This window comes from Lepidothrix coronata, unplaced genomic scaffold (genome assembly GCF_001604755.1).
Source record: "Lepidothrix coronata isolate B3197 unplaced genomic scaffold, Lepidothrix_coronata-1.0 Scaffold110, whole genome shotgun sequence".
In the NCBI taxonomy this organism is placed as follows: Eukaryota; Metazoa; Chordata; class Aves; order Passeriformes; family Pipridae; genus Lepidothrix; species Lepidothrix coronata.
Genome location: NW_016690290.1, coordinates 237578 through 263566, shown reverse-complemented (window position 1 = coordinate 263566; position 25989 = coordinate 237578). Strand labels below are relative to the sequence as shown.

General features: G+C 39.9%; 1 protein-coding gene across 4 annotated transcripts in view; it reads left to right on the top strand.

Moving 5' to 3' along the window:
• Positions 1-25989, top strand: part of ESRP2 (epithelial splicing regulatory protein 2) — a 179431-nt gene that overhangs the window by 132976 nt on the left and 20466 nt on the right. Inside the window, exons 14-22 of one of the 4 annotated variants that reach the window (XM_017824396.1) lie at positions 1559-1640; positions 1733-1848; positions 2476-2583; positions 2899-3026; positions 4097-4562; positions 4796-4948; positions 5937-6065; positions 24002-24115; positions 25824-25938. In XM_017824396.1, coding sequence (XP_017679885.1) covers positions 4814-4948; positions 5937-6065; positions 24002-24115; positions 25824-25938 — 493 coding nt within the window. In that variant the 5' untranslated portion in view covers positions 1559-1640; positions 1733-1848; positions 2476-2583; ... (1 more) ...; positions 4097-4562; positions 4796-4813. Of the gene's footprint in view, positions 1-1558; positions 1641-1732; positions 1849-2475; positions 2584-2898; positions 3027-4085; positions 4563-4795; positions 4949-5936; positions 6066-24001; positions 24116-25823; positions 25939-25989 lie in introns of those variants that run through there. The other 3 variants (XM_017824394.1, XM_017824395.1, XM_017824397.1) reach the window with 3 other exon arrangements.

Sequence of the window (25989 nt, the reverse complement as noted above, 5' to 3'; positions counted from 1 at the left end):
AAGAGACACTACTATGCATGCATGTTTGATCTGTCCATAAATCTGGTAGAAAAGTAAATGCATAGATTTTGAAAAGCCTGATACCTGTAATCTAGAGAAATTTGGCTAAACAGCACACACCTATATCCAATGGGAGCTGAGCATGTATAAAACCTTTGTAGGGTTAAAACACTAGATTGATTGTCATCCCATAAAGGAGAGAAGCTATGTAAAATAATAGGGGAAGTAATTCCATTTTTATTTGTCTAGTCACAAGTTTTATGTTTTAATTTACCTTTAAGTCAATAGAAATTTAATTCCAACTGATACAGGAATCTAAGTCAATGCTTGATGGTGTTAGTATCTGCAAGGTAGTAATCCATCAGAACCACCTTTCTGAAGCTCTTTTGCATATTGCCAAGCTTCTGTGGATATCTTGATGGAAATTATTTCAAGGCTTCTACATTGCACTTGTAAGAATGACAGACCTACCTGTCAGACCAAAAAAATCAGATCTCTCCAAATATCTAGACAGGAATCAAAGAACACTGTTAAGCAGTTTCTCCCATGCCTTTTCCCACTCATTTGCTGTTGAAGAAAGGATGCCAGAAAATATTTTACATATGGGTTTATGTTTCAGGAGTTACGGTAAGCTCCTCCTTCAGAAAATATTGCTGCAGTTGCTTATAATCCAACCCAGGAGCCAAGGACTGAGTTGATATGAAGTCTAAATGTCTTCTCACATTTGCTTACAGATCACTCACAGATCTTTTACTTCCTGTGCCAGTTCACTGTGGAGCTGCTGAGGCACGCAGAGAGTTTACTACTACCCCTATTGTGCAGATAAACACCAGGGCTCCATATTTAATTTAGTATCTCTGTTTCTCAGAATCACAAAAACAATTCGTCTAGAAGAGAGCTCTGGACGTCTTTGGGTCCAAACTCTCTGCCCTGCCAGCACAGCCAATTTTGAAGTCAGATCCATCTTCAAAGTTAATTCGCTTTTCTCAGGGCATGTCTCAGGGTTAAACATCATCATATTTTTTTCTTTTTAACTGATGAGTAAAATATTCATGAGGACAAATAACTTCTCAATATCATACAAGTTTGGAACAGAAGATTGACTTTTAGCTTCCCTGAAAGGTAACTGAAGTATTTCTGTAGATCTGAAAGCATCTAGGATATTACTCCAGATCCCACATCTCCAAGTTTCATAGTCGGCTTTAACAAAAGGGCTTCAGTGATTAGGACATTCAGTCCACAGGAATTTTTAATAATAACGTAATACAGGTAAAAGAGGTGGTGGTCTTTTTCCTCCCCTTCCCTCCTTTCCACTCCTCTCCTCATCTCATGAAACAGTGTAGTGTGTATATTAAGAATGAAAAGCAACTAGATTTATCCAAGATTTATCCACTGCACTCACAATGCATTTAATGAGTTTGCTCAGTGTTGTCATGCTGTCATCTGATCTATTTTCTAGTCTTAGTTCCTTGATTAATAAGAAACAAACAAAATATCTACAGTACTGAGCTTGCATAACAATGAATGTCCATCTTTAAAACTTTTATTCTCCACCCAGTTACATTTATGAGACGTTATCCTTGTATGGAGCCTACAAACAAGTACCTGTACAAATATGCCTGCCAGGATTAAAGCTAAAGGTGAGCAACAACTCTTTATTTCAGCAAGATCTTGGTTACAAATTAACTTTGCTATGCTCACTGTACAAGGGCTTATCCCACATGTTTTTCAGGAAGTGGATCCTGTTGCTGTTCTGTGGAGACAGGCAATGTCATTCCTTCAGATTTTTTAATATCATTGCAGAGACGTATAACTCAGGGCAGGGAGATGGAAGGCTGTGGATAGAAGGTGAATGAGAAACCCTAATCTGATATTTTAAAATGTTTGATATCCCAGGAAGGCCAGCATTTATTTAATTTTTTCTTTTAAACATTTTAGAATATGTTTGAAGTTCATTTAGCTAGAATAGTTTAGATAAATTAATAACAGTAGAATTATTTGAATCAAGATAGTAGAAACCAGATGGGTTTTTTTGAAGAGGGGCTACATTTTATGAGATGATCTAATATAATTGTGAAAAGTACGGAAGCTTTTGAGCTCACTAGCCTTGATACCCTGCATAGATTTCAAATAAGATTTCAAGGGTCTTTGACACTGATCTGAGGGGGACTTCTTTAATCTATGTTGCTCTAAGTGAATTACAATACTTTTTCTTTCCTATAGATCCTAAAAGACAAGTACGTATGTAGTGGCATTCTCTGTGCCAGTTCACTGGAGCCTGGGATCACATATGTCAGCCTGGCCAAGAATTTATCATGGGCATGATCTTCTATAGAAATCTGCTCATTATAATCCCATTATGTGTGAAATACACATTAGGGCTACAAAATGACACCCTCATGAAGCAGCTAAATTGCAACAGAAGGGGACATTTTTTTCTGTGAACAAAGCTGCAGGTAAAATCTGTGTTTACAGGTCTGTGTACAAACACTGCCTCCCCTCCAACACCCCACGAGATAAGTGTGGCTGGGAGGAGGAGAACAGCTCGGGGTAAGAGGAACAGTTCTCACACCTGCAGTCAAGGTATTTTTATGGTTCTTATTACAGACTTTGGGGATAAGAAGCATCCCATGCTCAATGATCAGGCTGCTATGCTGTTTCATTACCACTATATCCAAAGGATATAAGTAACCAAAAAGAATATAAGTGGGTTTTTATTCTACTGATGACTTCTAGAAATGTATTGACAGAGGAAAATATAGCTGTTGCATAAATTCAGCAATGCCAGAAAATGTAAAGCTGAAAACATTTGAGTATATAAATACATATTGCAGATTAAAGTTTTCATCTCTGAGTGTTTTGGCATTTGCCCTTTCTGTACCAATGAAATATCTTCAGAATTGCTTTTCAGGCAGCTGCACATGTGAGGTGCAGAGACAACAGCTGAGAGGTGTTTAACAACTGTCTTGTAATGTTCAGTGAGATACACCTGTGCACTGCAGAGTTTCCTGCATGGCCTCTGTCAGGTAAATGCTTCTAATACATAACTTCTAAGGTACTTCACATGAGACAGCATCCTTGAAATGTAGTTTATTTTCATTGAAATAAACGGAATTAGTCTTAGTGATGGTGTTAGCATGTGAATCAGTGTTTGCTGAAGGAGGTCCACAATAACTGTTATAATTAACCAATTATAAAATTAGCATGTTAAAAGAAGATGAGAAAATATGATTTACTAATTAAAGCTATCAGCTATTCAGTTAAATGTCCAACTCTGCATTTTCCCATGATAGACATTAGTAGCTAAATAGCAGCATGATTTTTCATTCAGTGAAAACTGTATTTCAACACAACACTAATATTGGAGTACAAACTGAAGATTTAATTAAGCAAAATAAATATTATTACTAGTCTAACTAGCAGCATCTGGCCTTTAAAAATCATTAGTAGCTCCTCAGTGGTGGCAATAGGAAAAATAATAACTGTTGAAACAGTTCAGAGGCATTTTAATTTTCTTTTCTGCTTTAAAATAAATTTGAGTTTGACAATACCTCTGAAAATTCTCTCAGTCTGCAATGTTACAAATATTACTGCTGCTGCTGCCAAGCAGAAATGCTTAGCAGTGTTTTTGTAGCAGCTAAACTGGGTGATGATTTCCCATTGTGGATTCTCACCTGTGAAACGAGAGAGGTATAGAGAGCAGCTGTCCAGCTTGGTCTGCAGTTAATATCCAGGAGCTGGTTCATTACCGAGCAGTTGTAGGGTAGAAAATGCAGGACTTTATATTGCTGTTTTGCAAAACTTCCTACATACACTCTCTCTCAAAACAAACAAAAAAATATTTTCCTAGGACCTACTTTACAAACTAGAGAATAGGGCCTAAAATACAAAGTACTTTCTGTCTGTAATATCCCTTAAAATCCTTGTAGAATACTACACCTTTATTACACATTAACGTTGGCATGGGCCGCTGGATACACACGTAGCAACGTGCACAAAAGGAAATTAATTAGGAGCAGGTAGAGACTTCTGTTTCGTGGATTTCAATGCTAAGTCATAAATTGTGTTTTAGCAACTCTACGCGTGTATTCCTCAGATTTGCCGAGGAAACGGGCCGGGTGTGAGTGCTCAGAGCCCCGTATCCCCCGCACGAGGGGCCGGAGCGCGCGTTGCCTGCGCCGGGCAGGAGCCCGCAAAACTGAAAGCAGGTACAGGCACTTCCTGCGGGCAGAATTAAAGAGAGAAAGGGAGTTCTCCTCTGATCTCCCTCAAAAACCAATCAGGCCAGATTAGCCAGGCGTTGATTCTCCCTCCGTCCCTCCTACACCTTTTTCAGAGGCCCAATGGCCTTGTCCCTTTGGGAGATTGACTAGAGTCACATGAGCTGCACCAAGGGCAGGTAACTCAGGAGAGGGGAAGGGGAAGAAAAAAAAAAAAAAGGAGAGGAAAAAAAAAGCACCAAGGCTAGGCTGAGCTTCTGCCATGATGTCAGAGGGAAAGAAACCCACAGCTTGCTAATTCCACCTCCCAATCAGCCCCGGGAAGGAGAGCACCGGGAACAGGTAGAGATGTGAGCTTGCTTTCTCCATGTTTTTTTTCCTCGAACACCCTACCTCCTTAAATAGCTCTTTCTTTCCTCTTGATATTGTGACTCCTCGTTTGCTCCTTTCCCCTTTGATTACTTGGAGGTTGGGGGTGAGCCTTGTGGGGATTTTTTTGTTTTGTTTGTCAGTGTGTCTTTCTTTTTCTTTTTTTTTTCTCTCTTTTTTTTTTTGACCTTTGCTTTTGATTGTAGTTGTTTCCCCCTGTGGTCATGACGGCTTCGCACAGTGACTCTTTGGTGGTGTTGTTTGGGGCAACAGCTGGTGCATATGGGGCTAAACTGGGTTCGGATGAGAGGGAACTAATTCTCTTGGTGTGGCAAGTTGTGGATCTACACAGCAAGAAGGTATGGCTTCGATCCGGGCCGAGGGCGCGTTCCCCGGGCACGGGGCGAGGGGGCTGCCCCGGCCCTCGCCGCCTGCCCGGAGCCGTTTGTTCATTTCACAAATGCACCGAGGGAGGGGAGGGCGGGGGCCGAGCCCGGGGGTCAGTCCGTGCCCGGGGGTCAGTCCCTGCCCGGGGCCGTGCCCGGGGGTCAGTCCCTGCCCGGGGCGCACACTCCGGAAGGTCCTTTTTGTTCCGTCTGAAGGGAAGAAGTAACTTTTAAAGAAAGTTTGGTCGCTTCCCACCCCTCGCTGCCCCGTCCGCCTTAAAACGTGTGTAGCTTCGAGGATGTCTACGGACTTCCGAAGCTTTAAAACAAAAAGCTGCCCCGGGTGGCTCCGAGCACGCACGCTTCCCTGGGAGCGGGCTCACGGTAACCACCGGACCCTTTGCGGCCTGCTGCGGGAGCTTTTTCTTTCTTTCCTTCTTTCTTTACCCAAATATTTCTAACCAATATTTGGGTAGCTTTTAAGAGACTATTGAGTTATTTTAATTCTTAGGCTGATCGAAAAGTCATCCCCAGTTTCCTTTCCCCCCCAAAAGCCCTATCATAGACAAGAGCCCCCTAGAGATGAAGGGCTTTGATAAAACAAACACGACTATCAATTTCCTTAATAGATTAACGAAGCTGCCTTAACATTAAGTGATCTTCCCTTTGCAATTAACAACTCCCGCGAAAATGGGTGCTAACTGCAACAGGCACCCCACGGAAACGGGCGCGGACCCCCCAAAGCAGAGCGTGTGGCTCTGGCGGGTGGGAGGGAGGGGAAGCGAGGCCCAAGGGGCCGATTTGTGAAATAGACAAATGCTGTTCTGGCTCTTGTTGGGCGGCCCCTGCACCTCTCCCGGCCCCTGCACCTCTCTGACCGCTCTGCGGGCCCAGCGCGGCCTTTTAAAGAGCTCATGCCATTGGGCCTCACTTTTGTCCATAATTTCTTAAATGTTTTTAGGTAGGGACACTACACAAATCCCTGGTGAAAGCAGACAACTTGGACTTAAGTGACCAGTGTCGCGAAGTCAGTGCCTTAACGCCAGAGGGACTGAGCAAAGCCGAACCGCTGGACCGGGTTCTTCAACAGGTGAGGTGCTGCCCTTGGGAGCAGGGGCTCTTCAGGGCAAACCTGCCAACCAGATTTAACGGATTTGAAAATAGAGATAGGCTTTAATTTTGCCTTTCGCTTTGAACTCACTAGGAAGTTTCCATGCTTGTTTTAAAGCTAACCCAAAAGGGACCCGAACCATTTGAAATGAGAACCCCATAATTCTGAAAGAGTTTTGTGTGATACCAGAGTATTTGAGCTGATGCTGTAAGTCCTTGGAAGATCTGACTTCTGGTTATTTTGGTGGTCTGCTTTTACCCTAAATTTCTCTTAAGCCTTAAAGAGTAGGCTGGTAAGGATACTACTTAATATAGCAATGCTAATCAAAGTTTCAAAATTCACGTGGTTTGTTTTAATCTACAGGTTCACTGCTATCATGGGTATTAAAAAACTTGACTTTTTCCTCATTTGTTATTCTTAAAAGTTAGTTGAAATCTTCAAAACTATGTTTTCATATAACATCAGCTGTATTTCTTGTGTATCACTCTTTTCCAGATGAGCTTAATTAGTGGATTATAAAGTGATTAAAGTTTTTTTTCCCTATGATTTCTGTAATTTTGCTCTTTGGCTCCTTTAATGTCCCACTAAGACAGTAAATCTGTAAGTTTGTATGATACATCTCAAGAAGACCGAAGTTACTTATAATAATTAAATGCCAGTAGTGTATACATACGCAGTTCCTGAAAGTTTGCTTGCTTTGACTGTCTTTTTTATACACAAAATGTGCTTGAATGGAAAAATACAATAGTGCATTTTTCTGTAACACATAAACCTGGCTTTCCACACCTTGTCTGATTCATCGTAGGTGTGTTTCAGTGAGAAACTTGCTTAGGCAGTAGAACAGGTTCATGTTGCTGTAACTTCTGGTGACACAGGTAACTTGGCAGACTTGGTCCTAAACCCTCTTTGATACTGGAATGGTTAACACTACACTTTGTAGTGAGTGTCTTTGAACATGTAACTTTTACGTGTCTTAGAATCTGTCAGCATTAGCTGCAGGTGGCATTTGTTCTGCTTGCACTGGTTTTGCTGAAGCCCAAGACCAAGGGGTGATTTTTTTTTTTTTTAAGCTCTATAATAACCCCTGAGAAAATGTGCAGCTGCAGGTTTGATCTTGTCCCAGATCTTGCACTAAAGACATCTGGAACAGCTTAGCTTAGTACACTCTATTTACCTTTATAACAGACACACTTTAATTATACTCAATACTTTATGAAAGATTGTATCTTATTGCCGTAAATTGCACTGTAGGTGGGTCTGCTTTAGCAAATAAAAGGAAATACTACCTTTGTGTGTAGGTGGGTAGAGACTCTTGAAAAACAACAATTTTTTTTCCTTTTTGTTTGCATATCTATGCAACTAAATAATGATTTTGCTGTTAATTGTTGGGTGCCAGTTGTGATGTGGCTAGTTCCATCATAGGTCTTCTGGAACACACCTTACTTAAACTATTCTTGCTTCCCCTCCATGTATCCTGACTCCTTCTGGGAGTTAGAAGAGAATTAATTCAACCTCCTGCTTGCAATGGTGGCAAAAAGAAAACCTCTATATTCTCAACATATATGGATTTTTTTTTTCTCAGTTAAGCATTTTGATTAGCAAAAGTGCAGGTGGGTGGTGAAGTGGTTGTTTGAAAAGGAGGAGGAAAAGGAAGTAGACTGGTACCTTGATTTGAGATAATGTTGTAGAGTATATGAAATTAGCTTTTCACACCTTGCTTGGATTGTAGTAGAAAATTGATGATGCAGCTGGAAATCACTCACTTTAGCACATATCTCAGTCATGTAAATGAAAGTTTCAGTGCCTACTTCTGGCTTTTGCCTTGGGTTCCCAGTCTCTACATCTAGAGGGAAGTGAGAGTCACTAAGCACAAACCTGTTGCAACTTTTATCTGTGCTTCAGAGGTCTCTTTCAACCTCGAGCATTCTGTGGTTCTGATTCAGTGATCGGGAGCTGGTAAACAGTAGATCAGCTGCTGTGGGTCTGGAGTTTTTCCACTGACCACAGAAAGCTGCCTTCTTTTGCTATTTAGTTCACTTTCCAGCAATGATGGAGTCTGCCAAAGGCCTGTAACCTGTGGTTAGGTCCTTACTCTGCTTTTAAGAAAGCACTTCCACAAATGTGTATGTTTTCAATTGTACTTCATATTCTTCAAGTGTTACATCTCGCACAGCTTGTTACTTGAGTTTGTCTTAAGAAATATTCTAAATTAGGGTTCCTCATCAGTATGTTTTTGCTGTGTAATTTTACAAAGTATGGTTCTGAACACAGTGCCCCCAAACAACCACGATGTTTGCTGCAGTGTATGTTCTGTGTGTTTTGCTGCAAGTTTTAAAATACTGTACTTGTCCGGGGTAACAAGCATTTCATTCCATAGATACTACTGCATTTCTGGGATCCATCTCTATTTTCTGATAGGTGATGTGCAGTGTTATGATAGCTATGCTTTGGGTGGGAAGGTGAGTACATACAAATATCGGGGAAATAATTACCTGAAATCATAAAATGTGTGCCCTTTAGAAGCAGCCTGCTTGAAGTATTTAGTTCAAAATGGCATTAATAACTTATCTCTGATGTTGGACCAGCAATGGTGAACTGAGTGCTGCTGAATGAGATGTATTGCAGTTGCAGAATACTACTGAGTAGAAAAATGTGAGGATTTTTATTTAACAAAGTGGGAGATCTCTTGTTTAAGTGTGTATTTGGAACTGTCTTGAGCCCATGACATAAGCCTCTAAACATGCATTAGCTACACCACTCACCAAGGGGAAGAGTTTTCTTCCTGCATTACTGTTACAGTCTTGCTAGGTTTCATTGTTCAGATCCTCAAATCACAGGGCTGGCTTATTTAGCACTCTACTTATGTTTTTTCTAATTAGCTGCTGTAGCTTTATAGTTTCTCAATTTCCAAGCTTTTAAGGGGGAACAATTATTTTCGGTTGCTCTCTGAAACCTTGCAGAAATGAAGGCTTGCTTTTAAAGAGCAAAACCAAAATGAACTTTGCCTTCCTCTCAGCCCCATTACTCTGTCATTAAAAAGCTGACATCCTCATGTGCTTCTCTGATTTTAGCCATGGGGGTTCTAAGTTAAAGATTGCATACGAAGTTGAAAGTGTTGTGCATTTCTTGATTTTTCACATACAGAAAGCCTGGCTGAATCAGTGGGACTTGCCTTAAGACATGTTACTTTCCTTTTGCAAGGCAATATTTGCATGTCTTCCTGACAAAGGATAAGTCTAGGAAAAGCTAATAATTTTGGAGAGCTGTCTGAAGTATTTAGCTGTAATTACCACCTTACTTTGAACGATACACATAAAAAGGGAGAGGTTCTCAAGTGAGAGCTGGGTTTGCTTTTGGACCTGTTGAAAGCATCCAGATTTCATCTATGGATTGACATTTAAGTATTAAAGTTTGCTTAAAACACAGTCCTAATCTTGCTGATCTTTCATCACACTGTACATTGAATCCAATATGTGAATGATTATTTCGATTGATATTCTTAAATAGAGAAAGACAAAGCTGGGCCTTTTTTTCCCCCCACTCCCCTAAACAATGCACAAATTTAAAATAGAGTGGTTGCCATTTCAGCAGGTGATAGCAAATTAGCAGTTCTCTAAAGTGTGTTTGGATGCCTATTGATCATCCAGCTGAGCTGCAGGTGCAGTTTATTTTCAACACATTCAGCAAGAAACAAGCTGGTTAAATGAGCATTTGGAAACATGGGATGGGGGAGAGGTGGAAGAACCAGTGAATTCCTCTAACCTGATAAACCGGTTACAACTTTTTTTTTTTAAGAGAAACTTGTTCTGCAGCCTCTTCTTCACAAAATGCTAGCAGAAAGCTTTCTTGGCTCCCCTGCCAGCTGTCACACCTTCATTTTGCAAAAATGGTTTTTGAAATATATTTTTAGTACACCTTTCAATCTTCAAACTGCAGAAAAAAGGAAAATGCAAGGTGATTTTTTTTTAAATTATTTTATTTTTTTGTGTCTCAGGGTTGGTTCTGCAACTTCAGATTATTTGGTGACTGCATCATCTCAATAAAACCCTTAACAGAGTCTGTATTTTGGAATATTTACTGGGTCTGAGTTGTGATGTTCTGGAGCAGGTGCTTGACAAACCTTTGGCAAGTGTTACCAGACAGGCTGTTCTTTCTATAACTAATACTTGGGGTGTAGTTTCACAAGATTTGGCTTCAGCAGTGAAGCTGCTTCTTTCCTGCCCCTACACCATACTTTGTGATCTTTTTGTTGTGTCAGTGAAACTCTTTTGAAGCTGTGCTATAAACAGGATCACTGAGATGAGCAGGTGGGGTGGGAGCTTCTAAACTGCTTTGCTGCCCAAGCTCACGTCCCATGAGACTCCACCCTTGGTTGTGTTTGCATGGCCCAACATGTTTGGCGATACCAGCTCAAGGTGTCTCTGCCCCCGCACTGGGTTCTCACGCTGCAGTTGGATGGAAACTGGAGTGGCACCTTTCCTTTAGGTGGGTGCTGCTGCATGGACTCACCTCACCTGCATTATGACAATACAAACGTTTTGGGGACTGCAAATTGCACTGCAGCAGGGCTCTGTTCTGAGTTAAACCAGGTCGGGTTTGCAGCAGTTCTGTTTGATACACAGTGTGGCAGATTAGGTAGTTTTTCTGAGGGCAGCCATAGCACTAAGGTGTGGGTGAAAGGAGAGGAACATTTTGAGATATGCAGGCCACCAAGCCATTTGTGTGGTGAAACTGGCCTTGGTGTGGTATCAGCAGTGAGTGATGAGGATTTCCTGATAGTCACAAGGTGGCCTTCAGGTTGTCAGGGCAGGTACGTGATAAACTCCTGCTCCTATGGGAGAGCTGAGTGTTCTGTGTGCATGTAGCCTTATGTGGAGTTCTTATTATGTGTTGACATCTAATAGCCTCCTATTTTTGTAGATAAATTATGCTTGATACCTAATATTGGATTATCATCAGTATTTTCTGTCAGGAATTAAAGATGTGCTAATGCTTCCTGTAGCTGCAGGCTGCTACAGCATAGAGTCTTTTTTTTAGCACTGAAAATGGATGGCTAACTCTCATTTCAGAAACTTAGTTATAATTCTGTTGTTGATGGTATAGGTAAACTATGTTTTCATTTACAAATCCTCAGTGCTACCCAGCTTCTACGACATTATTATTGAAACACTCAAATCTGCTCCCTCAGAAACAGAGAAGAGTTAATAGCAGAAACAGTTCCTCTGTTATGTATGTTATACATATGTATAAATGAATATACATATGTAGATCATGTGAACACATTTGTTATTGGCAGTATTTTTGTTCTGTTAGGTTTTGCAGGAAAGCAGCAACCTTACCTTTTCTGAAGGCTGCAGGGCTTTTATCTGAATTCCTCAAGTATTCGCTGAGGGGAATAGGAAGGTTCCCTTGCTTTGTTCCTATATTTAGGTTCATTTCACTTCAGAATGAACAGAGAATTAGATAAATTAATTTGTCTAAAGCTGCGTATTCTTTTCTTTGCAGGCATAAAAATGTCCTAGTCTTGGCTAGCTGGCTATCTTCTCTTAAAATCTGAAGTGCCAACATTCATTCAAAGTAAATAATTTGGCCCAGTGGTTTGAGGATAAGTATGAGTAGAATTTATGATAGTGGATGTTGCTACTTTTTCTGATAGTTGAACAGTAACATTAAATTACCAAGTCTGAGTGGATTAGCATGTACAGACACACAAACTGTACTGTGACCTGTCCAGAATAGCTTGAACTGCCTGTCTTCACACAGTCATGCTGTGCAGTGTTTGAGAACTGTGTCACTGGCACATCTGGATGTTCTCACAACTATAATTCTGACTACTTGCATTCATCTTAAAATTGTACTTGTAACTTTTTCTTTTAAGTCTTTTTCTTTAAGACAGCAAAACAGAAAGAAGCATTTTAATGCAAAGATTGCTGGATTGCATGATCCTCTAAAGACTTTGCACTTCTTTCCTCTAACTTGCTGTAAGTAGCCACTGAAAAAATCACTGGAAATGTGTTAATGAATTATTGTTGGGGTTTTCAAAAGTGGCCGAGGAATAAATGAATCATAGAGGATTTCAACGTGTAGATGTGGCACTTGGAGACATGGTTTGGTGGTCGACTTGGCAGTGTTAGGTTAATGGTTGAACTCAGTGATCTTGAATATCTTTTCCAACCCAAATGGTTCTCTGACTTGTATTCTACTATTTTGACAGTAAGCATACATGCAGTTCTATGTGTTCTTACTGTAAACTGCTTAGAAAACCTTGTGTGGCTGCTCTGGATTGTCTGCAGACCTGTGCTGTTCCCCTCTTCCTTTCATTTGGAAAGGCTTGCACAGTTCTTCAATCCCTATGTTGGTTTACTTGATTTTTTTTTTTTCTTTTCCCCCCTTTTTAAAAACCAGAACCCTTAAGTTAGGCACAGAAGTTCTTGGGTGCCTGAGCGCTGCCAAATGAGGGCAACATCTCTGTCAGCATGTTAACATGTGGCAGCACTTCTCTGCAGAACAGTTACTTTTGAGACTGATGCCCAGATTCCTACCTGCTCTGGAAAAGCTTTTTGCTTATAATGGTTGCTGCTTTGCATAAAACCTTCAGAGACATCATGTTGTGTTCCTTCATGATCAGCTTCTATTAGTTATGACTTTATTTCAATAAAAGGGGGCAAATATTGGTACTCTAAAAGACAACCTCACGTGTGTCCTAAGAGAACACTTAATCAGAAGTCATGTTTGCTCTACAAACCATTTTTCAGTGCTTTGCTCTGATAAATTCGTGTTGATATTCTTTAAACAGTTCACAACTTACTACTCCAGTATACTTCTATACAGTAGCCTCTGATTTTGCTTTATTTATAAACATCTGCTTTACTAATTTGTCCCTCATTCATTAAATCCACATGCTGTGAAGGTACATATGAGTTATAAAATATTATGCAAAAGGTATTGGAAATTGAAATTCAAATGCTCCCCCCTTGTGATGAGTGACAAAACAAGAACCAAAATCGATGCTGCCACTTCTCCCAAACTTCCATTGCAAAATAGTTTAGTTTCTCTTTCCACCTGCTACCTGTCTCTGTAGAGCTGCACTGGGCAGAGAGGTGCACGAGGTGTTGAGAAATGGATATTGTGTTAGCACAAAAATATTGGATAGAAACTTAATTTTAAGATTAAGAAGCAGTTGCATTCTTTTTTTACAAAAACTTGGCTTCTGTGATGATTTTGAACACCTGTTATCTTAAATGGTTCTGTTACTAGAGCTCTAGGACAGTCTTAGAATTGTGTTATCATTCTTACTGGATTCAAAGCTTAATTGGTGGGGTTTCCATTCTCTGGTTCTAATTCTAGAGAAACTGAAGCATGTGCTGTAACATTATCATGAGTTGTGTAGACATTGGCAGTGTGTGAAATTAATTCTGCCATAATTTCTGTAAAGATGTTTACTTTTCTGATCAGTAATTATGTTGCAGTGACTCTTCACTAAGAGTAAGGGAGCCATATATGCAACTTGAAATATAAGAGTGCAAAAACCACTGTGGAGGTTTTGCTTTGTAAGTAGATCTTATTGTAGCTGAAAGTTAAATCAAGTTTCTTTTTCAGCTTAGGAAAGACACCAAACAGGGTATAATACATCAAACCTCTTGAATCAAATACTACTGGGTTGGAGTGGGATGCATGAGATTTAGAAATGGAAAAGATGTAGTTGTCACAAGAATGACTGTAGCAGAATTTTGGGATTTGCTTGAGTGTCTCAACCAGTGTTATTTCTTACAACAGAATTAAACTTACACAGGATGGACTTTAGCTTATTGTAAAGCTACATAAAGCATGTAAAACGGCACCGTGTAAACATTAAGTGCAGGAGAAGAAAACTGCTGTTCTTGTGATATGCTTAAAGAAACTAAAGAAAATAGAAATCAACCCCCTTTTTCTATAAGTCTCATGCTGAGAATTGATCACAAGAAGCTGTGTGTCTTGCTTCATATTTAGCTAAACTCCTTTCAAGTCTTTTCAGTCACAATAAATCACTTTGGAAACAAGAAGCTACTTGAAAGAGAGGATGTAGTTCTATAAGGGGAAGCAACATCTAAATAATTAGTCCTCATTCTGTGTTGGGCAGGTGTGAATCCCTTGGAAGGCCAAGTGTAAATCTGGATCTTACTCAGTTGCAAACTGCTAAAGTCTTCATAATTTCTTACTCCCATTTGTCCTTATATCACTCATAATCAATTCTTGATGCATGGGATTGCTGCCCTAATCTGTGACTGGAGAATTTGAGAGACTGAAGGCAAGCTGATTTAGGGATCTAATTCCACTTCTTTACATTTTTGTGAAAGTATGTTTGTACAAGAAATGGAACACTCCCCATTTATGAAGCGGAGCAGAGCCAGTTTATGAAATTTTTACTTTCTTTTGCTGATATTTGTAAGAGTTTGATCAAGAATCACTTTGATTATTATTATCTAAGAAAAGATATTTCATGGGTCTCAAGGCTGTTATTTGGGCAAGTCAATGCCTATGATATTCTTCCAGTGTAAGTTTGATGGAGAGGCAGGAGTATGAGAAAATTATGCAGGAAACTGAATTGTGAATAATAGGTGTCTCTTCATTCTTTTAACGTCTCCTCTCCTTTTTACCCTCCCTGGGTGTAAAAACAGCTTGAAAAACAACCCAATAGAAAAAAATGCTTTAATTTTGCAGGTATTGGGCTTCTCCTCCAAATGGTTAAGCTTGCACTCCAAACAATGGGGTAGTGTTGAGTAAATAGAGCACTGCCATGCATTTCAGTCAATAGAGCCAGTGCTAAAGATCACATTGCTAATGAAAGTTTGTCCTTGAAACAGAGGTAAGTGGGAGGGGGGGAAGGTAGAGAACACTGAGAGAGAGTTTGGGCTTAAATCAAGACTTTGGGAAATATTGCATTAATTAACATGGCATTAATTAAAACATCGAGTTTGGAAAGTATGTTCAACCTTGTCTTTCAGGCTGTAATGACTTGCTCTGTGAGCTGAGCTGATAGCAAGCAGCCTGTGAGGAGTGTGAGGCACCATTGTAATCATGCTTGAAATGTAGGTAAAAGGTTGACAGAGTAGGGATTTTTGCATTACTAATATTCAGAGTTTTCTTTTTGCTTAAAGTCAGACTTGTGAATAATCTGTGCTAACAAATGCTAAAATGTTTTGCAAGATATGCATTTTTTTGGCGTTATTTTGTTAGTTTTAATAGCTAGTGGCCTCTTTCATACAGATTAATATAAAGGTGAAAACTTATTTTATCTCAGTGTTTCTTTATATAGCACTTTCCTGACACATAAAGTAGTAGTAAAGTAAGTCCAGAAACTCTGAAATTCTTATGCTGCTAGACTGAGGTGCTTTATCTTATAAAACACTAACTTCAAGTAGCTTATTTATGGAGTGCTCTGCATATTTCAACACTCTCTTATTAAAACAGGTTGTGCTTTTGAAGATAAAAGCTGTGACCTGATTGCTGTGACATTTAGATGGTCTGAGCTATGGTCTTGCCTTTTATGCTTAATGTATTACCTGAATTAGAAGCTGTAGATACCATAGCTGGAAAGCATGCAAATAATCTGGAGTTGCAAGCTCCCATCTAAGAAATAATTAAACAAAAATACTCATAAAATGCTCAAGTGGCATGGCTTGGACAGATCTTTGTCTTGGCAGAAGGTTGGATGTTGGATGTTTGCATTCTTTCCTAGGAAGAATTAAAACTTATAGTTAACTATTGTTTACTTTGTCACACAAAGACCTGGTCCCAATTAAAATGAGCCACAGAAAGAAATAATGTGGAAGTTTCATCTTTAAGACAGTTTTGTCACAGTCCTGAGTCGTGATGCTCTGTTTTCTCTGCTCCACAAATTGTCACTGGACAGACAAACCATGACAACTGTTGCTCTGTTTCTGCATGTCATGTTCTACCTGTTGCTGAACAATGCTAAACAAACTTACTTTTATGCAGGAAATTAGTGGTAAGTTTTAGCTCACTAAAGCTAAAAATTTCCGGTCCCTTTATGTAATTCTGGAGGAGTATAATGAATTTTGAAGTACTTTGCTATGTTTTGTTGAATGGAAGGATGCAATAAACTTGAAGAGTACCTTCCATTTTTCTCCCTTGAAATCTTGCAGTAAATCTAAGAGGTATCTGTAGACTGTGTGCCTTCCTGGCTTGAGAAACCTGTGATGACCTGTCTGATGACCAAAAGGAGGAGGACAAGGTGATATTGCTTCCTGTAACTTTGGCTTCCTAACGAAGTAAAAATTAAAAGTGAATATCATAAATAGCATTAAAAATATAATTCTGTGGTTTTCAACTACTGCTTTTGAAGATTTATGTCTGGAATTCCATGGCAGACCCCCAAGCATAGGATAATTGAGACCTTAACCCTGTTGTTACCTTTGTTGGCTCATGCCACGGGTGGCAAAGAATTAGTTTCTTTCTATGAGAGAAGCAATAATATGACTGTGTCTATATAAGCAGCTTGTGTAGATGAAACTGCTTTGGATCTAGAGAAGCAGCAGGATGTGTGGTACTTGGTTTGCTATAGTTGGAGCTCTACTTGGGAAAGAATATGAAAGGACAGCAAGATTAACAGTAGTAAGAAGCAGCACAATATACACGAGAAGATGGTCCTTGAAGCTCAGTGCCACATCCTGCCTCTCCTACAGGCTGAGGAGAGCAAACCTGCTCTTGCATTTGTAAAAACCAAAGTAGGATGGAAACTCCGACTGGTTTGGGGTAATATGCACATATCTCTCTCTGGAATGTGTTTATGGTGGCCTTTGTGACCAGTTACTCACTCTGTTCTTTAATACAGTCTATAGGACATCAGGAGCCATAAGGTGATCTGTAACTTGGCTGGTCATATCAAGCAAAGTGATATTGTCTGTGGCAATCTGGAAATGAAACCCATGCTTTTGTCCAGGCTAGTCTGCAGTCACTAAATAATCTCAGGCATTAGTGTTCAGAAGAACAAATAATTGCCTTCCTCTTGGTAGGAAAAATCAAACTGGCAATATTATTTTTGAACATTTCTAGTGAGTGGACTTGGGCTTCCTCTGTCATTTCCTGCACGTTTGCCCTGCAAAGAAATAAAACCAAGGGGCAATTTCTTTTTCATGTTTGTGTCTGAATAGTATCTAAATACAGTAATTTTTCCTATTTACCTGTAAGAGGAAAAGAAGTTAACTGCAGCTTATGGCTGCACTGGGGTTTACCCTTTTTTCTTTTTTTTTCCATACTGCAATTTCAGTACAAGGTCACCACGTATCCATTATCAGCCATGTGGAATAGCAGTTAACAGATGAACAAAGGCAAGGGCTTACTCTGGGATTCTCTGTTTAAAAAGTTACCCAGCACAATAAAGGGTTATCATACTTGTAAATACTGCTGAAATGCAGTCTGTGCACCTCCCAGTGGTATTGACATGCTTTAAATTCCTCCATTGCATGGATAAGGCTGACATTATCACCATGGGTGGAAGAGTGAAGGAGCAGAAAAGGCCCATGGAGTGTATTGTAAACAAATGTGAAACCCTCACGTGTGGGATCTGAGGCACCAAGTCCAAGGGAAAATATTTCTCTGGTTGACATGTTGTGGTATGTTGTGTGTGTGCAAACTTTGTACCTCAAAGCCATGGCTTGTTACTCTTGGGTTTTCTTGTGCTGCATTAGATCCTTTAAGTCTTCAGACAGACTTCAGGGTTGCTGGATGATGTTTTTCAGTGATGCTTCAATCTCTCCTATGTTTTGGTAGCAGACAAGTTCTGTTAATGAGATTTGGCTGCCTCTCAGCTCTTGATCTCCACTTTCCCTCCCATCCCAGAAAATATGTCCTTCCCCCTGCCCCCCGCCGTAGGTACACTATGGTGGCATTGATAGTGGAGCTGCAGAGGAGGCAAAGCAGAGTCCAAAGAGATCAGTCCCACCAGAGCTGAGGGTGGAGCCACCTGTAGATGTGGTCCAGCCCAACCCTGAAAGCATGGGCACTAGAGCAGGCTGGCAAGGACCATGTCCAGTGTTGAGCATCTTCAAGGATGGAGACTGCAGCTTCTCTCAGCAGCCTGTTTCAGTGTTCACCTGCTGGAGATTTCCTTCCAGGAACCATACCTGCAACTATATAATTGGGTTTGGGTATTCTTTGGCAATAAATTGTAAAGGACTTAGCATAAAATCAGGCTTTGAGGCAAGAACTGCAGTGTGTTTGCCTGTTGAAGCAGAACCTGGAGTAGAAAATCTTCAGAGAGACCTTTTTGGAGGTTATCCTTTGTTTTCCACACTGCTCTTAGCTGAAAGAAGACAGATCATTGTGATATGCTCTGCTACAAGCAAAGAATGACTCATGGCAAAAGCCTAAAAGACAGTCTAAAGCTCTAATGGTATGAACTACAGTAATGTCTAATAAGTAATGATGATTTTTTTTTTTAATTTAAGTAAGACTGGAAAACATCCATGGTTATAACCAGTATGGCTTTAGTCACAGGTTTGAGCAGAAGAGATGTAAGCAGTTCACATTTGTTTGCCTCAGATAAAACTTTTTTCATTTCAGTGGATTTTGCAGATCTGTGGAGTCTATTTTTGCTTTGTCTAGAGTGGTTTAGTTTTAGCAATATGAGGGTTTTTTAAGCTCACGGGAATATATCAGTATGTATGGGCCTAGGTGAGCAGAGATAACTTTTCTTTTAAGTTATTCCTGAAAGTATTCTTTTTAATAATAACCAAAGATGTCACTTTTGAAAAAGTTGTGTGGAGGGTTTTTTGTTCGTTTTGGTTTCTTAGTGTTGTTAGATTTACTTGTTTTGTTTTGTTTTGCAAAACATTGATCTAAAATGTTAAATTTGTTCAAATTCTCTTGACAGGCTTTATGCCAAATCAAGTATCATCTGTCTCATGTCTTCAGTTTTGGCTGGACCAGATGTGATTTGTTCTCCCATCTAAATCAAAAGATGGCATGGAAGTCAAAATGAGCACTTTTTGATATGCTGATTGGCAGAAACTAGGCCATGGTGTAATCACCAATGGCAAACTCTGGCCAATTCAGTGACACGCTTGTCGATGGCACTGATTTGGAACCAGACCCCCACACTGTGAGGACCATTCTTTGTGCAGAGACTTTTAACAAATCTAATAACTCATCTTTCTACTTGGGAATAGATTCACATGTATCTTAAGCAGGGATTACAGGCTAAACTGTTTTCTGGATTTTTATATTGTGCTTTAGCATGGCATTCCAGACCTGGTTAAATTGCAAATGCTTTTAATTCTGAAGCTCTGAGAATAATTCTGTGTCTTGCCTGGTGCTGTTAGCTGTGATGGGTCAGTAGGGCCAAAAGAAGCAGAACAGAGGAAAGGATCACCTTTTGAAGACTGACTAGGAGTTGCTGGAGGTCTGATGAGTAAGAAGCAGCCAAATTTTGTTATTTCTCAGGGGTGATTTAAAGAGAGAATCCCCTAGAGTACCTTGGTGTTTTATAAATGGTGCCATTGACAGCATGGATGCATTCTGTGTCTGAATTATCTCAGTATTTCATTACCCTGCCAGGCACAGATGCAGTGGCCTTTCTCAAGGATGAGAGCTATTTTTAGTTAAGGAAATGGGAATATCCAAATATCCAGAGGTTTATTTTAGTGTTTTGTGCATCATAACTATAGAAAGAGCTTAATGAAGAATCTTCTGATTCTGTCTAAGATCCGTAGCTTTGTTTGTATAGTTAAGGCAACATGAAGGGGGCTGTCATTTCAGTCCCTTGGGGTTCATTTGTAAAAAACACAGCAGCTTGTGCTGGCTTTCATCCAGCTTTGCTGCTGGCAGAACTTGTCTCTTCACTCTCTTTGTACTCTCAGCTGCACAACCAAAATCACGTTTAGCCAGTTTTTCAAACTGGTGCTCAAAGTCTGTCCTTCCCTCTCATCACCTTTTCTCTTAGAACTGTTTTTGGTTTCATGGAGGCAAATGTACAGAGCAGCTTGTTTGGTTCTTCCTCTTCTCTCTGTTCAGTTTTTAATCTTGGTATGGAATTATGGAACATATTCCTTTAAATATGGAATGACTCATCAGAGCTCTCTACAGGACAGACTGATCTGGTGGAATAAGCACTAGAGGTGGAGGGTGATGCCAATAGACTGGTTCTTGCAGTTGAAATGAGGGCTAGTTGCAAGATGCAGGCAGTGGTAATTAACACTGTATAACTCTGCTATGAGGAGATTAACAGGGCAGACAGGGTGTGGAAGCTTGGAGGAAGCCTTAAGGTGGGGCAGCTTTTCATGCTAAAGTGGGGGAGTGCTGTGGAGGGCAGGATGAAGGTGAGTGACAGGAGGTAAATAGCTGAGATGGTTTTTATAAGGAGAGTGAAGGAGATGTGGATGGAATTTACCAAATGACAGAGTTGTGGACAGGTCGTTCAACATGTGAGACAGGAAAATGTAATGTAAATCTGGCACTGGTCTCAACTTGTCCTCAGCTTGCTACATTTGGGTGTATGCCCGGTCATGGCTGGTTTTCGAAATGCTGCCTGAAACTTGTGGTGCAAGAAAGGAGGCTGAAAATGGCTTTTCGTCAGGAATGCTGAATTGCTTAACTGCTGTGGCTTCTGTTGTGCTTAACAATGTGGCTTAATAAACACCCCTGCCCTGATTGCTTTAACACCTTCCACACATGTGATATGGTGGGTGTATCTATTGCCTAAAAGACTTGAAGGTCCAGCCTAATCTGGAACAACCCGAGCTAGTCCACTGCTATGCTTTTTGTACTCAGCCTTTGCAGAATTTGGTGACATCTCACATAGATGAAGGAGCTGGTTCAGGCTGGTCTCAAATATCTGTCATTCCTCTGGGGCAGTGCTGTGCTTCCTGTTTTGCCCCATGTTCTTCTCCTGGGTGAATCTACCTGTTTGCACTGTTCCCTCATTCTCTCCTCAGTTAACCCATGCCATAGTTAAGCTGTTTTGGATGGGAAGGACTGCTTATGTCTCCTGACTATTCTTCCTGCGCTCTTTTTGCCCTCTTCTGCAGCAGTACACCCCGAAGTTTGAAAATGGCTGGTTTTGAAATAAAAGTTTCTAAATAAGCTCTCAGCAAGGCTTGCCAACCTTGTGGAGGTTTATCAAAAGCACTTTAAGCTGCTGGCATCTAGTAAGAACAGTAGAAAATTGTTTTGACATGTTGGTTGTCTCATTGGAAAGGAGTTTGCAGTGTCAAATATTGTCCCTGAAGCTTAATAAATATACAGTGCAAATATTAGGGTTAAGTAAAAAATAAAAATTAATGCTGCCTCTTGGGAGTTCTTTAAACCTGAGTATGCTTGGAATACTGGTCTTATCAGTGTCCTTATGCAATATTTTACTACTTTGGTGTCTTCTCACTCTGGGCTTCTGAAAGTAGCTGTATTGTGTATCTGTCTTTTCAGCTGTAGGTTGTGTGGGAAACACCACATGGGAAAAATAAAGAAATATTTCAGTGAGCAGTCCCGATTTATACTAACTTGACTTACACCATTTGACCTGAGCATTTCCTCCCTTGTCCAAGCATTTTTCTCTTATTGTTTTCTAACTTGATAAAGTATTTTTGAACGACAGTTCTTATGTTTTGTTTGTACAGCAGGAGGCTGCACACAACTGTTGCTTCCTTCAAATTGTGTGGGTTGGATTTCTTCTTGTATCTGACCAAAATAGCTCTCTAACTGCACTTTTGTTATTGTCTCTTGAGCATCTTCAGAAGCACAGGGTATGAAGTTGAAGATTTGGGGAGTGTTTTATTATGTTTCATCAGGAAGATTCTGCTTCCTTTTGGGGAGAATCCACGTATGCCTTCTGGAAGCTGATTCCTATCACCATTTCCAATCCCTTTTTACAAATATTTGCTCTTTACTGTGCCCAGAAGTTAAAATAGAAAGTGATAAGTTGCTGCATTTAGTGAGAAGGCAAATCTCCTCATGCATGTTATTGTGGAGAGAATATTTGTTGTTGGTCTGTGACTGTGGTAGTCCAGAGAACTGCGTTTCTGAAGTGGTTCCTTTTGAGTCTACTGGAATTTTCTTCTTTTTCTGGTGTTTACACATCAGCTGAGGTATTTTGAGCACTCTCAGATCTCAGTTTTCTGACTTTAAATCATCCTTGAACAATGACTTGCTTTATAGCCTCAGGTTCTTCAAGACTTCAACGTGTGGTAGGAATGCAAACCTGTACTAGCAATTAAGAGGAAACTGGCTTTCTGAATCTGCAAGGGCTTGGGTTGGCTGATTTTTATTTTTTTTTTTGAATGTGTGTATGATGTGTTGGTTCTTTCTGTGTGTTTTGGTAGTGTGCAAAGAATTGCACTGTAAAGGGTTTTTTTAGGGGGGAGATATTTCTCTCTTCGTATAGTTTCAGATATGTTCTCTGCTATTAAATAACTTCATTTTATGTGCCTCTCCTTACCCAGCTCTGCCCTCGGTTTTCTGTTTTGATGTGTAATACCCACTTCTACAGGATTTCTGAGCTCAGAATGGTAGTGGAACGCTGGTGAGATGCCCCAGCCTGCAAAAAGGGCCTGGATTGCATTGGAGTAGTTATTTGGAAATAAAGCCTGGGTAATCATATCTCTGCTCCTTCTAAATCACGTTGAAGACACGCTCTGTCCCTGGCAGAGCCCTTCCCTCTGGGCCGCAGAGGCTGCAGCGTTTGTTCCCACTGGATTGTGGAGCTGGATTTGTGGGATCATTTGTGTTTGTTCCCACTGGATTGTGGAGCTGTGGGATCATTGGGATCATTTGTATTTGTTCCCTCTGGATTGTGGAGCTGTGGGATCATTAGGACATGGGCTTTCTGAGCAGAGACTGGAATGATGGAAAGCATCACATGTGTTGATGATAAAACAATGCTACTCTCTTTTCTCCCCATACACAGGTTAAAGGACAACACAAAGATATTGTCTGAGTTTCAAGTCAACTTGTAATTTACTTTTGGTTGTTTTGGAGTTGTAAGCTGTTGCTGAAAGCACTGGGTGGCTGCTGCATCGTGATGATAATTATTGCTTTGTTTGTGAGGTGGTGCTTTCCTGGGAGGGAGTAGCATCAAGAGGGAAGCTTAGAATAATTATATTTGTCCCCTTGAAAGTTAGTTAACAAGCTACTGTTTACTGATATGATGTAGGTACTATAATATGGTAGTTGACTGTTATGAGCAAGGAATTTTAACAGTGGTATGGAGTAAAAAAAGGTTGGAAACTTGTGTAAGGATGGAAACTAACATTGAACAAGATCATTCCTCTTGAGAAGTAACCTGCTGGGGATTATCCATCCTACAGGTAGGGAATAATTTTGTTTTATCTAGTGTTCATAGCTCTGTATCACAATATATATATACCAAGAACTTTAACTGGCTTGGATCTGACTTCATTGTAATTTCACTTTTGAAAGTATTTGACCATGATCTGTTGGCTATTCCTAGCATATTACTTTTGAAACATCAATAAATCCTGATGGGTAGCTTTTTTCTTTTTGAAGTGAAAAAAATAAATTATGAAGTCAATAACCAAAGTCAAAGGTACCAAAACTGAAGAAAAGGTATTGCAAAATCAGTATTGGGATTAATCTTGAAAATTCTTTCAAATATTTAATAACTTCTATTATAGTTTAGAATTTGTACATTACCAATATAATACCATGACCTTATCTTCCTATTTGATCTTTTTACTATACTCTGGGTGTTCTTATTTCTATTGCACAAAAGCATACCATTTATTGCTTACTTTTATCTGGAGCCCATGTCTGTTCTCCATCATGTCTTTTTTAAAAACTTCTACAAAGTGCTGAATTACTTTATCCTAAAAAAAAAATAAAGGTGCTGGAATAATGGTAAGTGCTTGTTTCATGAAATTATGTCTCTCAGTCAATACAATGAAATTTATCACTTTGTTTTTCAGTTTAGTCAGCTGGTATCCAGTGATTTGAAAGTACTTGGAAGGAGTTCTTACACACTCTGCAGTGATGGCCAGTTACTCATTCGACAAGTCCTCCACCCAGAAACATCCAAAAAGGTATGAGATCAGAACTGATGCAAAAAAGCAGCACTGTGTTGTAAGGACATCAAAGAAAATAGCTTGTGTGAGTTTGAGGGGAGCCACTCAATTCAACCTTGTGAACTATAGTGTTTTATAGCAAAGTAGTTATTCTTGGCACTTGCTCTTGAAAGTCAGTTACAGTACCTGGACTCCCAGATGAGCATAATGAAGAGGAAAATTAGGAATGACAGGACAGAGACAATGACAGTACAAGTACTTTAAATTCTGTGTCTCAAGGAGTGGAAACAAAGGTCCTGATCTGATCTCAGCAGAAGTGATGGAGAATTATTGCTTTGCTTAGGCTTGTGTAAAGCCCAGATTGTGTGCAGGGCCATGGCTTTCTCCCGAGCTCTGAAATCAGTGGGAGCCCTGTGGCAGTGCCCTGTGCAGGGGTGGCATGCAGGCAGTCCTTGCCCTGGGGAATGGCAGGGGTTCTCCAGCAGCATTTATTCAGCAGGAGGCAGAGCTACAGCTCTTGCCTTTGTGTAAGGTGGTGGGTCTTGAGTTTGCCTGCTTGCCAGCTTGCAGGAACCCCACAGGAACCCCACAGGGATGAGAGCTGCTGACATGGAAGGAGTTGACCAGTTGTAGGGTTTTCTTCTCTATATAAGAGTATTGGCTCATGCCGAGTTTCTACAAGTATTGGTTTGGTGTTTGTGTTGTATTAAAACTTAACACTGACTTTTTATGAAAAGCACATATTTCTGTAGGGATGAGGTAAGTAAGGAAACAGGAATTATATTTGTCATTCAAACACACTGGTATTTTTTTTTTGTGGGGGTAATTCTTTGTACTTCCTCTTGAAACAAATGCACTAAACTAAAACTGTGATGTTGTGGAAGAAATAATTCTTCACACCAGAGCAAGGAATGTATCTGGTGTGGACAAATGATGTCAATCTGGTATCAAATGTTGAGTCTCTTAGTACTGCATTTCTTTATCTTAGTTCTTTTTTTTTCTTCTTCAATACTTTTTCATTTTTAAGTTTTTCTCTCTGCACATTGTTAGTAAGCCTCAGACCTTAGCTCTTGCTATTCCTATTATTCTAAAAAGCATTACCTTGTGACTTTTCTTAATCCATTATTTACAACTGCTTTATTTGGTAAAGCAGTTGGAGAGTGAGGGAGAAAGTGGAGAATTAGACCAAGTTATTTTTTTTATTCTTTGAGAAAATAAGCTCATGCCTGAGTAAAGGGCTACTTAAACATTTGTTTAATAGTGTTATATAATTAAAGTTCTTACCCAATACACAACAGTGATGAATAAATAACTTGAAGTTGCTGAAATATATTTTGTGTACTGTAAAAATAGTTATTTTAACTTTGTCATCATGTTTGGGTACAATTCTGCTTCTCAGTGTAGCTGCAAAAGAGAAAATAGTGTCCTAAATGGGAATATTAAACAGCAAAACCTAGATATTTTAAAATATTTTTTCAACCATCTTCTCCAGCTGTTTTGCACAGGTCTGCCTCCCAGAAGCTATTTGGATTTGCTCATCTAGAGATCCAGTTCTGTACAGCTGTGGTTTTTGAACTGTGTTCCAAAGGAACCAAACTGCTCAATCACAGACAAGCTGGTGACATGCAACTATGTGATTTTTGAGACTGCCTCATTCAGTCTGGAAATATTAATGCAAATGCAAAGGAAAAGTGTGTACAAAACAACCCTTTTGCCTTCTTTGCAGAACCTGCTGCTGTCAGACTGCTTCTATTCCTTCTACGACCTGCGCAAAGAATTCCGCTCTTGCTACCCCAGTTCAGCCGCCGGCAAAGATCAGACCATCAAGACCATGGCAGAATGTATCCTTGTGCTGCAGCTTTTATCTCAGAATCAATTATGCTTCCTCAAAC